The 19,879-nt window shown below is 42.3% G+C and overlaps 1 protein-coding gene across 10 annotated transcripts in view; it reads left to right on the top strand.

Annotated features, from left to right (window-relative positions):
• DMD (dystrophin) overlaps nt 1-19,879 on the top strand; it is a 1,961,037-nt gene that overhangs the window by 1,862,457 nt on the left and 78,701 nt on the right. For all 10 annotated transcript variants that reach the window (XM_025200207.1, XM_014518487.2, XM_025200208.1 and 7 more), the window contains one exon: nt 10,591-10,665. In XM_025200207.1, coding sequence (XP_025055992.1) covers nt 10,591-10,665 — 75 coding nt within the window. The remainder of the gene's footprint in view (nt 1-10,590; nt 10,666-19,879) is intronic.

Genomic DNA, 19,879 nt, shown 5'->3' with positions numbered 1-19,879 from the left:
CTGCTCTAGCAGCCCCAGCTTCTAGCTTGAGCCACTGCATTTTTTCAGTCCAGAGGGTATGTCTCTGCAGTTACAAACTGATTCAGCCTAGGCAACTTAGACTAAGCTGCAAAGATTGAATCAGTTCAGGCTCAGGCTTTTTGAATGTCTCTCCTTAGCTTTTGGGTTCTCCCCTAATTCAAAGTAAAGTGATACTGGAAAGATAAAAGCTACCTGCAGCCCTTGCCGCTAGAACATACCTCTACTTGGTACCCTTTTTTGCATTTATTTTTTATATTTTACTTTTTTTTTTTTAACTTCTTTATTACACACGTGTAATACAATAAGTTTCTAAGTTGCTTTATATTAAATCAGGAAGGCGTAAGGGGGCTGTTGGGTCCTTTGTCAGGCTTATGGCAGTGGCCTTCAGGTTGCCCATGTTATCTATTCTGCCCAATAATGTGTAGGGCTGGGTGGGTGGGAGTGGTGTGTGTGTATGGGGATGCACGCATGAGAAACACATGTGCCCCAGAGGCTGTGGATGGTAGGGGACTCCATGAACTATTGTGGGGCAGCACATGTCCTCTCACCCAAGATGCTGGCCTGATACTGGATTGCAGGGCTGAGGGCAGCAGGGGCTTGGTGAAGGATGGCAGGAAGGGCAAGTGGACAGGCAGTAGGCAAGGTGGGCAGCAGGTAGGGCTGCCTGCACAGGAAGACTAGCCCCAGCAGCAGTTTGTCACCACCCAACACCACCTGGCCTCCCATGCCCTCACCCTAGAGAGTGGTAGCTATGGCTGGGGGGTGCTGCAGCTTGGCCTCCAGCCCCAGAAGGTTGTGATAGTGAAGCCCCTGGCACACAAGTCAGGCCCACCAGCCATGCCACCTTCTTGCTAAACACCACCGCCTTGCCGTTGGCCCAGCCCTTTGTGCCCCCCTTCTGGCCTGTCATGCTGCCTGGCAGTACATGCTGCTGCTGTCCCGGGGATTTTTATCCTGCTGCCCTATCTGGCCAGTTCCAGCTCCGGGAGTAGTTGCAGGGGAGCGTGGGCCCAGCCCTGCTGCCCCGCCTACAGGATTAGTTGCCACTGAAGTTCCCTGATGGCTCTCACCTGGCATGAGCAGTGGGGAAGGGCAGGGTATGTGTGTGTGTTTGTATGTGGGGCACCCCCCTGACTACAGCGCCCTAGGTGGTCACACACAACCCTCACCCCAAAGGTCAACTCTGCCATTCACATTCGCTCAAATGGTGATTCCAAACTGTTTGTCTGCAAGCCTAATCTTTTTTACCGTTGACTTATATTTGTTTTATTTGCTAGTGGGCACTTCTCCAGTGCAGATTTCCTGTACCACTTGTGGTGCCTTACATGCTACTGAATTCTTGATAAAGTTGCTATGTCATTCTGTAAGCCAATGGGTGTGAAACTCATTTTGCCTAGCAAGCCAGATGAGCATGTGGGCTATGTCCACAGTCCACATAAGAGGCATGGAGCTGGTCCGTGGGCTGGATTGGGCTCACAGACTGGCCACTAGTGCTGGATTCAACAAGTAGAGCTAATCTGGTATAGGTACCATGAGCCTCCCAGACCAACCCCGTGGGCTGCATACCACTTACACAATGGAACTAACTTGATTGCTGCATGGTGAGTGTGCTGGATCCAGCCCCGCACACTGTGTGCACTCCTTGGGGCTGGTCCAGTATGCAGGTCCTGTCCAAGACCTACAGTGGCACAGCAGGCCAAATGATGGAGCTTCAGCGGCCATATCTTTGACATCCCTGCTATAAACTGATGCCTATTTCTCCCTTTCAGAATATCTGATGTTGTATAAATTGTGACTGTGGAGGTATATATGCAGGAGGTTCATTTTTTTTTCCTAGTAGATAACTAGGAATGGAATTTAAAAAAAATATGTAGCAAAGTTTGAAGAGCAGAAACTGCAAAGGGGCAGTTGATGACAGGGGGTAGCAACTGTATTTCCAACTCCAACCCTGAGCCACAGCTGCTGCACCCCACACACACACTTGTGTTTGAATCTAAAGCAAGGAGCTTTTCCCCCCCATGTTGAATGAGGGATAAAACCTTGTCTTAGTTTCAGTGAAATATGGTAGTTGCTGCATTAAGATTAGTTTATGACTTTCTCCATTTTGTAAATTCAAAAAGTCATCACATGAGGCATTTAAACTACCATTCTGGTTTGTTTTTTTTTAATAGGCAGGAATTGAGAATTCTAGTAAGCACTGATAGTATTCAGTGGCACTGTTGTGTTTTGTCCTTCAAGGAGGAAACTTGTGTCTGTGAACTTTATCTGTGATCAACTTAAAAAGATATCTATTTTATTTTACACAAAAGATCAAAGTAGCTTCCAAGTTGAAACCGCTTCTTGAGTAACTCTCTGATTTTTTACTATGTTTTTTATGTGTGCGCGCCAAGTATGTTATATGAGCAGCATTTGGCAGAGACAGCTTGGACCATCTCAGAAACATTTAATCATATAGATGGCTTAGCACGTGTCAGAGGACAGTACATTATCGAATGAAACACTCCAGTCATTCAGCACTCTTAACAGCTGGAGTTACTGTTGAGTCATTGGTCTTTTCAAGAAAAATTCTGATACCCAGTGAAGTAACATTTTCTCCAGGGTCTGCTGTACAAAACATGGATGTTCAGAACTGGGGCATTCATTATTTCAAATGTTGTCTTTTTGTTGTTGCTTGCCACTCCAGACAATAAGGTATATACAATGTGTTTATTTCTAGTTCAAAACCAGAATAAATAACTCCCTTCCAAATTTATTTGAGAAAATTGGGACCTAACCTGAAATAGTTGTTTTTCTAGTTGTCATTTTAGGCTGATCATTGTTACTGTTTGTATTTTGTGTTGCTTTTAATTCAAGTAGGTGTCTCACATTTTCATGCAAGCCGTTCACCACCTAGCAGAGATCTTTGATTGCCCATCCACTGCCAAAAGGAGTACTCAAACTGATGCTGATGCATGTAATAATTGTAGTTAAGAATTACTGTGAATGAAACATATTGGAAAATACACTGAAGATACACTGTAGTCTCAGCTCTTTCAAGTTAGAGATTGATCCTCATGTTCTGTGCCTCTGTTGTCATGGAGTTTGTAGCTGAAGTGCACTACAGAATTTAAGCCTTAATTGAAAAAAAGGATTTCTAGTCTTTATGGGTACAACGACATAGCTTGAAATGGTGCCTTTCCACTTACCTCTGGAGGATGGTATTTTCAAAATCCAGTGACAATGAGGGTTATGTTAACATTTAGCTCTTTCCCTCTAGATGAGTTTAGCAGAAGCACCAATTTCATGCGTTCATTCTACATTCCCATACCACTAGCTCCACTTGCCTGGGCCTTATCCTGCTGTAGCCTATACTGCAATATTAAAAAAAAAGGGATTGGGCAAAATACTCTGAATTTATTCTGGATTTTTATCACTTGGCTGCATCTTCTATGATATCAAAGATCTGCTGGTGGGCAAAGATCTTTCCCATAGAGCAGGGCTGTCCACCTGGTGGCCTGGGAGCTGTATCTGACCTGCAAGAGGTTAACATGAGGTCTGAGGGCTTCCATGTGGCCACCACTACCCCTATTGCTCCTGTTGCTGGGGTCTCTAAAGCAAGATAGGATGGTGGGAGAGGGCCTAGGGAGCCTGCTTTGTCATACAGAAGAGATACTCTGCTGCCTACTTGGCAGGAGCCTGGCTATTCGGAGATTGGACAGCCCTGCCATAGAAAATGGATAGTCACATCTTAAGGAGTAGGTATTGGGCACTACAATATATTTGAGCAAATTGCATGATTGTCTAGTGACCCTTTTTTCCCTGATATTTCTATTACTGTTTCTTCCACTAGGGAATCTGTAATCCCTTTGATTAGTCATACAAAAGGGATGGCAATTCTTCTAGAATACCTTTTAGTCAATTACTAGACCTGGAGGAAATCGTTAGTTGCCATACAGCAGATGGGAAATCTTTAACAGTATCTGCAGCAAAGAAGCTATTGAAATCATGTTTAGTGGCTGTCTAGATTGATTTATCTTCCAGCAGCAGAAGCATCTTGAATTCTATTCATGGGCTAAGAGAAAGGTTGAGTCAAACAGTAGAGCTGAGGTAGAAGCCTGCAAGGATCATGTAGCTGACTTGCATCATCTACACAATGCAGAATCTCTCTGGTCTGCCTAACCTTTCAGGAGAAAATACTACCTTCTGTGGTGGAGTAAATGTCTCTCTTGATTCTGTTCCCATTGAGAGGTTAATAGTAGATATTTGGTGTGTCTAGCTGGCAGAATCCTCCTATTCAAATATTTTCCCTGAAATGAAAATATGGTTCATGGCAGAATGGATAAAGTCAGATTTTTTTTTTCTTTCTCGGATGTATATATTATCATCTTCATTGCTTCTTGTTTATTATCTTCCTCAGTTTGTTTCATTCCCCATAACACTATAGTATACTTAGGGGAAGGAACATTCATGAGCATTTGCTTCTCACTTTTTGAATCTAGAATTTGAAAGATACGCTCCAAGAGCTGAAGTATCTGAAGATAAACTTCCAGGAACCTCTATTTCAGATCATACCTTTTGGAGGGAGGCAGAAATGTATTTCTTAGTTTTCTTTATGGCTAAGTACAGACAGTCAAAAAGCCCAAGGCTGAATTGGTTCAGTCTTTGCAGGTTACTTTAAAATGCACAGATTAAATTGAAACAAATGAACAGACATTTACCTTTGATTCAGGAAATGCACCCACATGCCTGCAGTAGCTCAGGCCAGAAGCTGGGGGGTGCTAAAACACAGGTGTCTGGCTGTGTTCACTTCTTCTTCCTGCTGCCTCTGAGGCCTCTGGGATTTGCAGTTCAGAATTACAATAGCAGGACTCTGCAGGGTTGCTCATCACTTCCTCTTCCTGCTTCCAGGTGCCCCTGGGATTTGTAGTCCGCAGTTGCAGCCATTAGTAAGTTTGAGCAGGGGAAGGAATGTTTAACCCCCTCCCTGGCCCCACCCCTGTAGACTGGGTTGCATCCCCAGCCAGATTTGCCCACCCCCCACACCTTTGTCAGCCAGCCCTCTCTACTCCAGCTAGGGAGCAAAGGTGGTGTGGCCAGCCCTGCTCTCTAAAGCAGACAGCACAGATTCTGGGGGACTGTGATTTAACTTGAACCAGGAAGTGATCTGGGACAGACATTTCATAAACCAGTTTGACCCAAATCAGTTAAGTCTGATACTACATTCAACCAGGTTTATCTTAAACCAGTTTTGGCCAATTCTGAAACTGTTTTATGTGCACTGAGCTTCTGTTTTGTTACAAGTTTAAACCAGTTTCTGATCACTTAAACCGGTTTATGTGTAACTTCTGTCCCTAGCCTGTTTGCAAAGTGTGGGGGGGGTGTGGGGGGGGGGGCAGTCAGGGAAGATCATCTGGGAAAGGAACAAAAAAAGCTGTGGAGGAGGGTCTGTACTACAGAGGGAAAGGTCTGGACGGGAACATTTTGTATCCTGGTCATTTCATAGGAGGGTATTAATTTGTAGGAGGGCCATGGCAGGCTGCTGCGTTGGGGTCCCCATTCCACATACATACACTATATTGATCCCAAATAGAACATTTTATTTTCCTATTCAACCTTCTGCAAGTTGCTTCCATTGCTGCTAGTGTTGAAGCTCTTAGAGAAGATAAGTTTCTCCCCAGCATCATTTTAAGCTAGCTTAAATAATGGATCTTGGTTAAAGTATAGCACATGGCAGCATTAGGAGCAGGAGAAAATTTAGGTCTTCAACTATTTTTGCTGTTATCTGCCACCTTCTCTGGCAATCTATGCAGAGGTAAGCTAGTTCCAGGAATTCCTCCAGAGGAAGATAGAAATAGGTAGACATGAGCTAAAATATTCAAGACATGCGCTCCCGAAAATCCTAGAGCATTTAAAATTATAGTGAATGTGGAGTTTTAAGGGATGCAGCAGTCTCTGATGGAACCCCATACATATTGACAGAGCTACTATGCAGAGATCCCCAAATGCCCTTGATTGCCAGGTCTTTGTTGTATAAAAAGTCACAGATGTGCCATCTTCACAAAGCAACTTGTTTTATCTGTGATTGAACTGTGATATGCTTATGATTTACCAAATTTACCCAAATACAAGATGACCCTGAATGTAAAATGACCCTCCAATTATTAGATATTACATGTGGAAAATTTATCAAATCCAACTATTGGATGACCATCTTAAATTCACCCCTTGTTCCACAACTGCAGATGGTGAAAGAGAGGTGATGAGGGGGGCAGTAATGGGGCAGGTGGTGGGGGACATGGTGGATAGGCAGTAATGGGGCAATAAAGTGTGTGGAGGTGGTGGAGCAGGCAGTAAGAGGCAGGCAGCTTGGCTCCTGCTGCCTGCCCCCCCCCCCCCTACCTTCTATAAGCCATATCCAGATGTGCAGGCACATGCAGTTTGTGTCTCTGCAAACCTCTTTTAAAAGGTTTAAAACATTAAAATATGTGCTCTGTGCTGCAAATTTGTAGTGTGGGGGCAAAATTTGCTCCCGGGAAATCCTGGTAACAAAAAAAAATACAAAAAAAAGTGATGCAATGCAGCACGTCACAGGAATGTGTGCCAGCAGACATAGAGGCTCAGCCCTCCAGGGAGACACTCTGGCTGCTGGCCAGAGTATCTCCCCTCCTTTAGTTCTGCCCCAGCTCCTCCAGCAAGCCGGGAGCTGGGAGAAGTGGGGAAAGGGCAGTTTGCCTGAAGGAAGGCATTTTTCCCTGCACCAAAGTGCACATGCGAGGTGTGCTTAGTGGCAAAAAGTAGCAAATTTTGCTACTGCAAGTACACACCCCTTCATGTGAGGACATGCCCATAGTGCTGTCCTCTTCCGCCCAGCAGCCTCAGACTGCCCGATTTCTACCCCTACCCCCTCATGCTCAGTTGTAAGGTGAGGGGCTTATTTCATCATGTTAAATGGGGGAAAAAACTCATCTACTAATTGAATAAATATGGTAACCCAGAATTCAAACTCTAGTCCTGTAGAGAGCTCATAAAGCAATGTAGAAAGCCATCTAACCATTATATTTTTGTATAGAGATGTTATATTAGAATAACCCATGATTTGTCTTTCAAAAATATGATGATTTGTCTTGCAAAAATATCATGGATGAAAGCAGGAATTTAAGGGTGGAGTGATCAGTGGCACTGAAACCAGAAGGAAGTTGTTACAGAAAGTGGCAGGAAAGAAGCAAAAGGCAATCACCAACTGGGAAAAGTTGGAGAAATTAACAAGAATAATCCTCTACTAAAAGACTGGAGTCAGTGATGTAAGGAAGGCAGAAAGACCATTGTCTACTAAGATCAGAACTATAGGGTGAGGAAATGTTCACAACAGTAGAAATTGATATTGATAAATGTATACATAATAGCTACTACCATGTCTTCCTTTTCAGTTAACACATTTTTGCAGCTTATTGCTTTTTCCACCCACAACACCTGGGTTCCCTTTATGTATTTTATGTTTTTGGAGATTCAGGTGATGAGCAAGCAGCATTACACAGTGTTGATGGAAAGCAGAGCAGTTGTTGTGCTTGTAGAAGAATGAATAAAAAATATTTTCTCTTGAGACAAATTGATCTTATAGACTGTTCTTTCTCTTCTGCAGTAGCACTGCCTTACATATTTTTCTGTAAATGTTAAGTATAAGTGGAAAAAATATCTTTAAGTATGGCAGTTAGTAGATATATAACCCTCTTGTCATATGCTAGCAAAAGTCTAGTCTATATTATTCTCCGTGCTACTCATTTTTTCAATCTCACTTTTAACAAAGAAATTTTACTTCTCTTTCTCTAAAACTGCAATGGGTTTGGAGTTTTGGGGAGGGGGTGTTTTGGGGGTTGTGGTTTTTTTGTTTGTTTTGGCAGGGCCAGGGGGTTTGCTTTTTTGCTTTTTGTCCCTTTCTGGAATAGATGTAAATTTCCAACAAGTTTCCAAAGTGAAACTGAAGTCACAGTGCCTTGCAAAGGAGTGCTTTATTAATTTGCCTTCAAAATAGATTAAGTTACTTTGTTTAAATTACACAGTTTATTCTAACCACATTAAGGTTTATGGACCTGTCAGTATTATTGTGAGATTGAAATTGTGGGAACAATTCACTAGAGAACTGCCCATTCGAAAGGTGCATGGAACTGTGTAGAGAAGGAAATCGGCAAATACACAAAGCTGAAGGCTGCCGACTTCCTCTGCAAGACAAGGTGTTTTGGAGACAGTGTCTTGTATACCTAGCTAAAAGGTATACACCATCTATCAAATAAGCAAAGCTCAAATGACCCTTACAAAACAGCTTAATGAAAATAAAACTTGGGTAATAGAGATTGTATTGCGTCTGGTACTCAAACATGTATAGTGTTTTAAAATGTATGATGGGAATGCATATGTAGACCTGAGAGTGCATTTTACAATTAGCTCTTTGTATTTATATAGTCTTTACATCTTTAAAACTTTCTAGCAATAAGGTCTGTTTAAGCCTTACAGTTTCCCTTTGCAAGACTGAAGTAGAAGGACCCCTTTAGGAACAAGCATGGGTCCAGCAAAAAATTAGGAGAGCAGAATCATCCTCAAGTGCTTTGTTGGTTATCTTACCAGGATTGTAGCTGCCTGTGATCAGTTAAATATTGGAATGGCTACTTGTATGCACAAAAAGACCATTGCTTATTATTGTAATGACTGCACATCTTTCTGTCTGTATGTGGAATACAAGTTCTACAGTTATAATTTTGGTTCTTGGAAACTAAGAGCTTGCCTGTGTTGCAGACAAAGTGTAATGTAGAGATACCCAGGCCAGCTCTAAACCAGTGGTTTTCAACCTTTTTAGAATCAAGACACCCCTTAGAAAATTCCAGTTCTTATTTTTCTGTAGTCAAAAAAACAAGTGAAAACTAATAAAGCAATTATTCAATTGCAGAGAAGTCAGTAGGACCCCACAACAGGTCAGAATGTTTTCAACACTAAGGATTCCTACTTAAATCTCTGGATTTTATTTTGTGAATCATGTTCGCATACCTAACAGAACTAACATTGCATGGCACACGTAAAAGGATCTCAGGGCACCCCAAACTGCTTTAACACCCCGGTTGAGAATCACTATTATAAATGATAACCACTACAAGCTGTGCTGCCACAACTATGTTGCCTCCATTACCCAAGTAAAGTCATTTAAAGCCAGCTCCAATATCTTCCTGCTATGCCATTGACTACAGTGTAGACTTGTGGTTTGCCAAAAGCCATTCAGCAAACTGGCTCAGAGCCGATCTATGCTGCTGCTCCCGTGCAAATAATGGACCATTACACTGCCTTTAGCTGCCGCAGAGGGGAAGTGAATTACAAGACTGTTAACTGATTATTAATAATCTCAGGACAATTTTCCTAAGAATAATGGTGTTAATACAGGTTTCATGGCCAAATTCCAGTTTGGTTAATTGCATGGTATCTGTCTAAGCTCACTCCTCCTCTAACCTTTTGTTTCTTAACTCCTTGTCATAAACTCCCGTGTGCTATTGAACAACTGCCTTATTTTACCCCAGAGGTAGTTGCATTTCATACTTGAATCATGCTAATTTAGCAATCTCACAGGTTGTTGAAAAGCTTTGTAATGGTTTGAAAATATAAAATGCTATTAGTTTCATTTATAGTTGAAAAACATGTTTTTAATCAGTGTACAGAATTTGTTACTTGATTGGATTGGTCTGTAGCCTAACTGAGAAATAAAGATTTTATCTGATTGTTGTTGCCCTGATTGTTGGACTCTCTTTTCAGGTTTAATGGGAAGCTCTTCAAATGTTTTGTTTTAGCTAACTGAGATGGTTTTAATTTAAAATGTTGGAATAAAACCCATATTCTGTGATTTATTTCCTGGACCCTAATTTTCTCTCCATCTCAATTTTAGGAACTAGTCAGCTCATTGGGCCTTCAAAGGGGCTGCTGAAAAGTTAGCCTGCAGGATGAACTCAAGAAGTAGATTTGTGAGAAATCTTGATCTTGAGGCAGGGGCTCCAATATTAGTTAATATGGTGCTAAGCGGAAGTGTCTTGCTTCAGTACATTGAAAAGCTGTATGTTTTTCTTTGGTGCATTGTCTTTCTCGGCTCCTAGATGCAGAGACTAGAAGCTGACTACCATGTTTTCTATGCCAAAACCATTTATTTCAGCTGCTCTAACATGCCTACTCTGACATTAGGTACAGAGGGAAGAGTTTCATGTTTCTCAGCTCTCTTAAAGTAGCCACAACCTGAAAGGCTATCTAAAATAATACGAAATGCTGTCTTTTTTGTAATTTTAAGTGTCATTATATTACCAGTAAAAATATCTTTGAAGCAGATCAAGCTGTGCCCATATGTTAAGAGACTGATTTTAATTTGTTTTTGAATGGTTATGTGTCTTTGAATTTTATTAATACAAATTCCATTTGAAAAGTATAATTTCTGCCTTGCAATTTTTCGTGTGTAACCTAGTGGCTGTATTCTTGGTTGTGCTTTATAACCTGATTTGTTAGGCTGTTACTGAACACTTACATTTCTCTGGTGAAAATAATTTTTACTTTTATGACTTCCCCATCTAGCTGACCTGAACAATGTCAGATTCTCGGCTTATAGAACTGCCATGAAACTCCGAAGACTGCAGAAAGCCCTCTGCTGTAAGTATATGCCTATATACTTATGCTTCTTTATAGTCCCTTTTCCCAAAAGGGGCAAGCTTAACAACTTTTAGAAGCAGCAAATATCTCAGGAACAGATGTCTATCCAATGTCTGGTGACTTTGAACCAGCAGTTTTGCACTGCTGTTACAGTGACAAGAAACTGTGCGAGCCCACTTCAGCCTAAGTTAAGACAAAACAATGAGCAAGACCTTAACTTTGCAATTCCTAAATATGTATAGTTTTAAAGTTTAATTTCTGAGATGGTTGTGTTTCTGCTGTCTCTCACATTTCAGCTTAGGATCTGTGTTCACATGTTCTCTGGAACTGTGTCAAACCTCAGTATTTTAAGCATATCCCCTAGTGGGGCTAAAGGGTTGGGTGAATTAAAGGGAGTGGCTTCACTAATGAACAGAGTTAATCCTTGAAATCTGTATGTTGATAAATATTTTGAACAGAAAATGAAAATCCTTGCAGCATCATGAAAGATGCAAGAAAAATTACCAAATCCACAAAAGCACAAACAGTATTTCTTAGTGCTGTGCTGATCTTCCAATCTGGCTAATGAATTAAACTCAGATCATTTTTGTTATTTTGCCAAAGAGAATGAAGTGATATGGAAGTAATTTTGAAATATAAAAATCTGGAAATCTGAGATGTTAAAAATACCTATTCTTAACAAAATCCCGTACTCCCCATCATCCAACAAGTACATTATAGCAATATATCGTTTTCATCTTTGTCTCTCTCTTTTTAAATACGCTGGTTTTTAAGTGGAATATTGCTTCTAAGATTGTAAACATCAACCACAGTATGTTCCAGTAAGTTGCTTCTGGCCATAAATATACTATGTTTCTCGTTTAGAAATATACAAATGTATTTAATCTTTCATATAGTTTCCATAGAGTATAGGGTTTTTTTAAGATTATATTTTTCACCAATAGTATATTTTATAGAAGGTTTGAGAGTTGATGAGCACTATATGCTTGTGAGCCTTTCCAGTTTAAGTGGCAGTCTATCCTGGTTTTCCATAGAATAAATAGAATGGAACTGTGTGAAAGTAAAGTGTTTGCTTTCCTCTGGAAGACTGACTGACTGAAATATTTCAGTTCCTGTATTGCAGGGTTTTCAGGCCATTTGAACTATGTAGGTATAAGTCAGATTTTATGTCTGAAAATATGGGTGCTAAAATGTTTTGGGCCTGTTTCTGATCTTTTATTTTTTTCTCTGTTTCACACTTATTAACTCTGAAGACTTCATACTATCCTTGTGTGATCTAAGGGCCTAAATAGGCTCTTGGATTTTACAAATGTGAAATATCCAAAGTAAAATCCTGGCCTCATTGAAGCCAGTGGATTTTACTTCTGGTGTTTTATAAAAGTATTTTGTGTTTCATTACAGTTTGTTTAAAATAGTTGAGAAAAATAAATGATGATTTCATCCCATCAAAGTTTACAGCCTCCATAATTTTATTAATTCACCATTTGTTAGACTAGGTATTGCAGGGCAGCTGTTTATTAAAGAAAACATTGAAGACTGCCAGACTTTGTCATTATACTGTTATGCCACCGCTTCTCTCTCAAATTATCTTAAGGGCTAAGTACAGGCATTCAAAAAGCCGGAGCCTAAATTTATTAAATCTTTGCAGGTGTGTCTAACCGGCATAGTTTGAACTGATTTGCAAGTGAATAGATATTCACTTTTGATTCCAGAAATGGAAGCCACACGCCTGCAGTGGCTCAGGCTAGAAGCTGGGTGACACTAGAGCCCTCTCTTCTCTTCAGTACCAGCCGCAAAGCTGCAGGGAAGCTGACCAGAGGATGCGGGGGGTGTGACCAGGCCCTGGCAGGCCGCTGAGTATGATTGGGGAGAGGTTTAAACCCCCACCCTGGGAGTGTGCCTGGAGGGGGAAGGGGGAAGCAGCCCTTACCAGAACTGTCCCGGGAGGGAGGGGGTTGGGGAATAGCCAGACACTGGCCAGGGCAGTGACTCAGGCAAAGTGGGGTAAGGAGGGGGATTAAACTGCCCTGTCTCCCCTCTCTCACAGACATGGGGACCCCAGCCAGGGGTCCTCTCCCTGCCCCCCCCTTCACCTGATGCTGCCTAGGTGGGCTTTGGTTATGCCTGTCACCGCTAGAGCAGCATGCAGGGGGGTAAGCTGGGCAGACCTGGGCTGGGGTCCTGTGCGGCTGGAAGAAGGGAGACAGAGGCTTTAATCCACCTCCCTCCTCCGGAGCCTGCTGGCCCACACCCCCTGCCCCCTTCCCTCCAGCGGGGTGAAGTCTGGCAGAGTCTACACTGTCTCCATTAGGCAGACTGGGCTACACCAGCCAGATTTCCCACCCCCGCCCCCTGGAGGATTGTGATTTAACTTGAACCAGGAAGGGGCCTGGGACAGACGTTTCATAAACTGGCTTGACCTAAATCAGTTATGTCTGATACTACATTCAACTAGGTTTATCTTTAACCAGTTTCAGCCATTTTTAAACCAGTTAATGTGCACTGAACTACTGTTTTATTACAGTTTTAAACCAGTTTCTGATCACTTAAAACCAGTTTGTGTGTAACTTCTGTTATAGATTCATAGATTCTAGGGTCAGAAGGGACCTCCGTGGGCCATCTAGTCCAACACCCTGCCCCTGGCAGGCAAGAAAAGGGTCACCAAACCTGGGATCATGTGACCCCAGCCAGGTGCTTGTCCAGTCTCCTCTTGAAGACCCCCAAGGATGGGGCAAGCACCACCTCCCTTGGGAGCCTGTTCCAGATCCTGGCAACCCTGACCGTGAAGAACTTTTTTCTAATGTCCAGTCTAAACTTTCTCTCCAGTACCTTATGGCTGTTGTTCCAGGGGGTGCCCTGGTAAATAGATCGTTGCCTACTTCATGTTGCTCTCCCCTTATGAATTTGTGTGCCGCCACAAGGTCCCCTCTTAACCTTCTCTTGGAGAGACTGAAGAGTTTCCTAGCCAAGAAGTTTTTTTTTAATGGGTTTTCTTTAAGAACTCACTTTAAAGCAAAAATTTTTGGAGAGCCAACACTTTAATAAACATTTATTGACACCTGCACTAAATACCTAAGCACATTCTTCACACTTTATCCAAAGGGGGATGTTGGAGGTGTTTTCTTAACAAAACTTGTTCTTCCAAAACATTTTAAATAGGGAACAGGAAGACAAATTACATTGTTGTATTCTATGATTTCACCATTTTCTTTAACATGTTTTAATTGTGTAACAAAATTGTTACTGAGTTTATTATGGTTTCTTTCATGGGCACCAATAGAAATTTAACAGTTTTAGATCCCAGTGCCTGTATGTATAAACAAGAAGGTCAAATTTCCAAATGAAGTGGTTGTTTCTGTTGCCATCCTTTTCCCTTCATCTTTGAAACTGGGAGAAGGAAAAAATCCTAGAATTTTTCCCATCGCTGCAACCCCTGCAAATGCAATACATGTTTGTCTTTTGAAGACTTCCCCCCTAAAGTTAATGATGGTTAAATTGTAGAAAGCCTTTACAATTGGAGGTATGGCCTATTTCTTAGTAGCAAAATAAAAATGCTTTTTACTTAAGAAGCTATATTTAAAAAGGGTAATAGTTTGTGCTTTATACAATTTTGAGTAGCTAAATATACAAATTAACGTAATATATATAATATATAAAAATATATACATTTATCTAAAAAGCTATATCAGGTCTAAAGAGAAATATGGGAAAAAATTATAAGAAAATGAGGAAAAATGGGTGGTTGTACTCCCCATACCAACCTCCTCCTTGGTGGGGAGCAACCCAGAAAGAATTGAACTTAGCCAAAAGCAGTGTCAGAAAAAGCACAAAAAGAAATCCCCCAAAGCAGAGTTCAGTGTCACACCAGCTCAAGTCTGTGGTTAGATAAACATGTATCAGGGACTTCAAAACAGAAGCAAAGTTGATATATAAAAAACATGGCTAAAGGCTTTTAGGAGGCTGCTGCTTATTAGCGTGAAAAGCCTTAACAAAACAGAATGACCCATGTTTATCTGTAGCCGCATGTATAATTAAGCTGCCACCCAGATGCTTGAGGGGTGCACTTAATTACCATTGATTCATTGTCTCAGAGGAACTGAGTGTTCAGGCTAATGCTGGGAGTTAAAGGTGTTGTGATTGCTGTGCTGCATTTCCAATCTGGCTAATAAATTATTAGAAAAAAGCATCGTTCTGTGGTTCTTAGGTATGAGGCTGATAAACAGGCTGTTGTTGGGCAAGGTACAGATCTAGGAATGATTGCACTCTTGGATGTCAATAAATTAGGTAAAGTTTCCAAAACAAAAAGCCTTATTTAAAGAAAATACTAATTAAAAATAGCAATGCAAATTATTCTGTGTTCAATCACATTGTATAATATTAAGGATATCACAATGAGCTTTCCGTGTTTATTTAAGCACTGGATACCTCAGGGACATAGAATAAGATTTTCGAAAATGCTTAAGGGATTTAGTTGAACAAGTACCATTGATTTTCCTTGAGACTTGTTCTCAGAAATTCCTTAACCACTTCCAAAAATCTCAGCTATGCTGTATAACATGTTGCCATATTATCTCATGCCTGCATACAAGAGTTTAAAGAAACTATTTCTTATCCCATTGGGACATCAAGGGCTAGCTTCTCTCTTGGTGTAATTCTAAGGTTCATTGGAGTAAATTTGACCCATCTGACCTTAAGTCATCGCTTCACTTTTCAGAGTTACAAAAACCTTCTGTATAGATTCCAAAGTATCTACATTCAGCCAATATACATTGGTTAACATTACAAAGAGATGCCGCTTGTCAGGATTCATTAAAAATCTGTTGTTGTTAATTTTATTTTATTATAAAGAGAGAAGCAATGATCCTGAACTGGGCATTGAACTGGGACCTGGCAGACACTTGGTTCAGTTCCCAGCTTTGTCACTGTTTCCTAAAGGATCTTCGGCAATTCACTTGAGGGCCAGATTCTACTATTCTGCCACTATAATTTCTTCACCGCATTAAATTATGCCACATGCTGTGGCTATAATGAGACATACATTCAAAATAAGTAAGAACTGACAGAGTCTTTACTCTTCCTGGTTTGCTTCCCCCTGTGTAAACTCAGGATAACAGTACCTATGCTGCCTCACCTCATGGAGGTTTGATAGGAATTTAGTATTTTGAGGTGCTCAGATGTAATGGCAATAAGGCCTGTACTGAAAGGTAATAATCAGTGGGCATGTCTACATGAGATGCTAACTGCACAGTAGCATGCTGGGCAAAAACTGTGCTAATACGCTACTACACAGTAGCATTAGGCTACTGAGCATAAGTAAGGGTCACTAAAAACCCATGTGCCAATGCTACTGTGCAGTAGCACGAGTTACTGCGCGTTGATTTAGTACTTGGTTAACCAAGTACTAAACAATGTGCAGTAAGTACAGCATATAACTGAACATGTAGATACTTATGTTGTTGTTTCCTATGGAAACAGAAGCTTGATACCAGTTTAACTTTAAAAAACATCTTCTGTGATTCTTTAAATGATCTTCTTAAGTATACACTCATTTTTATAGTGGAATCCCTTTCAGGTTAGCCACAATAAAGGGGATAAGTAGAGCTCTGCTGAAGTTGATGCAGTTCCTTTTTTGCCAAGAATCTAGAAATGTCAAAATCTGACTTCATTCCAAATTGAAGCAAAAACTCCAAAATTTGAATTCCTCTGGAAAGGAAAATTCTTGGGTATAAATATTTCATTTTGACAATGTTCAGGTCTTTTTATGCTTCATAATATACCATTAAAATGCCCAAACAAGGAACGGTAGTTGGGAAGAGATGGCCTCCACGTTAGAGGGGAAGGGATGGCTTCTGCCTTCATTGGAAAGGACAGCCTCCACTTCACTCCAAAGGGAAAGAAGCTCTTCCCTGCCAGAATGGCTGACCTGCTTTAAACTAAGATCACTGGGGAGGGGTGGACAATCAGTAGTGCAAGCCCTGCAAGTGACAACCACAGAATCAGCAGGTCAGGTAACACAAAGGAATTCACTCCTACCCCAGCCCAAGGACAAGACTCTTCTACAAGGACAGGGAATCCCACGGCTTCTGATGGCAAGCTTAGCTGCCTGTACACAAATGCCAGGAGAATGGAGAACAAACAGGAGGAACTGGCCCTTCTTCTAAGCAAAAATGAGTACAATGAATAGGGATAATGGAGACCTATGAGTGGACCACAGGAGGGATCGTGTTGCGAGGAAGGGCAGGGGTGTAGCTTTGTATGTAAAAGAGCAGTACACTTCCCTACAAGCAGAGATTGGCAACCAAGTGAGGCGACTAGCAACCCTCTGGGTTAGAATAGAGGGAGAATTTGGTGAAGGGGATATAACTGTAGGAGTCACTAGCTAAGCCACTAGCAAGGAGATACGAGCACTCAAGGTGCTCGGGTCAGGTCCCAGAAAATTGGAAGAGGGCCAGGGTTGTCCCAAACTTTAAGAAGGGGAGGAAGGAGGTTCTGGGGAACTATAGATCAGTCAGCCTTACCTCTATCCCAGGGAAAATCCTAGAAAAAATTATCAAGGAACACATCTGTGGGAGTCCGCTTGCTAATGTTATATAGAGGGGTAACCAACATGGGTTTATAGCAGGCAGGTCCTGCCTGACTAACCTAGTTTCTTTTTATGACAAGGCCACCAAATGTTTGGATGCAGGAGTTTAGGTGGACTTCAAGAAGGCCTTTGACATGGTATCCCATACCATCCTTATTAATAAACTGAGGAGATTTGCCTTGGATGATTATACAGTAAAATGGGTAGCAAACTGGCTCAGGGGTCACACTCAGAGGGTGATGGTGGATGGGTCAGTGTCAACCTGGAAAGATGTGTGCAGTGGAGTCCCTCGGGGCTCAGTTCTGGGGCTGGTGCTGTTCAGCCTCTTCATCAGTGATCTGGACGAGGGGGTGGGAAGCACCCTGGCCAAATTTGTGGATGACACAAAAATATGGGGTGAAGCTAACACCCTAGAGAGGAGGAACCAGATCCAGGCTGACCTCAACAATTTGGGGAAGTGGGCAGAGAGCAACAGGATGCAATTCAGTAAGGACAAGTGCAAGGTGCTGCATCTAGGGAGAAAAAACTGCCATCATACCTATAGGCTGGGGGGCGACCTTCTTGGCACCACTGAGGCAGAAAGAGATCTTGGAGTCACTGTTGACTCCAGGATGAACATGAGTCTTCAGTTTGATGAAGTAGTCGGCAGAGCCAATCGCACCTTGTCGTGCATCCGTAGGTGTTTCACAAACAAGCCCATGGAAGTGATTCTCCCTCTCTACGCAGCACTGGTCAGGCCACAGATGGAGTACTTTGTCCAGTTCTGGATGTTGCAGTTCAAGCGGGATGCGGACAGCCTGGAGAGTGCCCAAAGAAGAGCCACTCATCTGATTGGAGGCGAGCAGGGAAGGCCCTACGAGCAAATGCTAAGGGACCTTAACCTCTTCAGCCTCTCCAGAGAAGGCTGAGAGGAGACCTTGTGGCAGCGTACAAATTCATAAGGGGAGAGCAACACGAAGTAGGCAATGATCTGTTTACCGGGAAACCCCTGGAACAACAAGGAACAATGGCCACAAGCTATTGGAGAGTAGGTTTAGACTGGACTTTAGAAAAAAGTTCTTCATGGTCAGGGTTGCCAGGATCTGAAACACGTTTCCAAGGGAGGTGGTGCTCACCCCATCCTTGGGAGTCTTCAAGAGGAGACTGGACAGGCACCTGGCTGGGGTCATATGATCCCAGGTTTGGTTACCCTTTTCTTGCCTGCCAGGGGCAGGGGGTTGGACTAGATGGCCCACGGAGGTCCCTTCTGACCTTAGAATCTATGAATCTATGAGTCAGTTACAGACCTCCTAACCAAGAGGAAGAGCTTGACCATGAATTTGCTAGGGAGCTGGCAGAGGCTGTATGCTTTCAGTGCATGGTTGTCATGGGTGACTGCAACCACCCTGACATCTCATGGGAAGCACATTCAGCCAAATCTGATCGGTCACAAAGCTTCCTCACTTGCACTGATGAGTTCTGTTTGACTCAAGAAGTCTACAGGCTGACAAGAGGCACTGCTGGACCTGGTACTGGCCAAAGGGGATGATCTAGTTAGTGATCTAAGAATCAAAGGGAAGCTTGGTGATAGTGATCATGAGTTGATCATTTTCTTTGTGAATTGCAAAGCTTGGCAAATCAGTCAGCAATGCAGAAATCCTTGACTTCAGGAAAGGGCTGGGAGACCCCCTTGGCTCAATAGGGAACTCATGGACCTCCTGAATATGAAAAGAGAAGCTTATAAGGGATGGAAGTCAGGAATTACCACTAAGGAGGATTATGCAGCACTGGCCCACACCTGTAGAGAGCAGACCAGAAAAGCCAATTCAAACTGGCTCAGTTTCAGTTTGAAACTGAACTCAAACTGGCTACGGGAATCAAGGACAATAAAAAGTCCTCCTTCAAATACTTGGGAAGCTGGGAAAAAAAACAAGGGCAACATCAGACCCTTGCTGAACCAAATCGAGCAGCTGACAACCAGCACCCAGGAAAAAGCTAATCTCAACAATTACTTTGCATTGGTTTTCCACCAACCCAAGGGGATCACCCTGCCTGACAGGATGCAGGACTACCAGGGTAAGGGTGATCATACACATATAATTGATGATAATCTTGTGAGGAAACAGCTTGAGAGGCTGGACATCCACAAATCAGCTGGCCTGGATGAAATGCACCCAAGAGTGCTAAAAGAGTTGGGTGACATCATAGCACAACCAATGGCAAGTATATTTGAAAACTCAGGCACTCGGGAGAGGTTCCTGCAGATTGGAAGAGGGCCAACATGGTTCCTATCTTCAAGAAAGGGAGAAAAGATCCAGGGATCTACAGGTCAATTAATTTGACGTCAATCCCTGGAAAGATCTTGGAAAAAATTATGGAAAAACCCATCAACAACAGTCTAATGGAAGGCAGCATTCTGAGAGATAGTTAATATAGCTTCGTTGCAGGTAGGTCTTGCCTGACCAACCTCATTTCCTTCTATAACCAAGTGACGCATCACCTGGACAAAGGAGAAGAGGTTGATGTCATATATTTAGATTTCAAAAAAGCCTTTGACTTGGTTTCCTATAGATTCATAGATGTTAGGGTCGGAAGGGACCTCAATAGGTCATCGAGTCCGACCCCCTGCATAGGCAGGGAAGAGGGCTGGGG

This window comes from Alligator sinensis, unplaced genomic scaffold, assembly GCF_000455745.1.
Source record: "Alligator sinensis unplaced genomic scaffold, ASM45574v1 scaffold746_1, whole genome shotgun sequence".
NCBI classification, from domain to species: domain Eukaryota; kingdom Metazoa; phylum Chordata; order Crocodylia; family Alligatoridae; genus Alligator; species Alligator sinensis.
The sequence above is the reverse complement of the archived record's forward strand: the minus strand, read 5'-3'. Positions and strand labels throughout refer to the sequence as shown.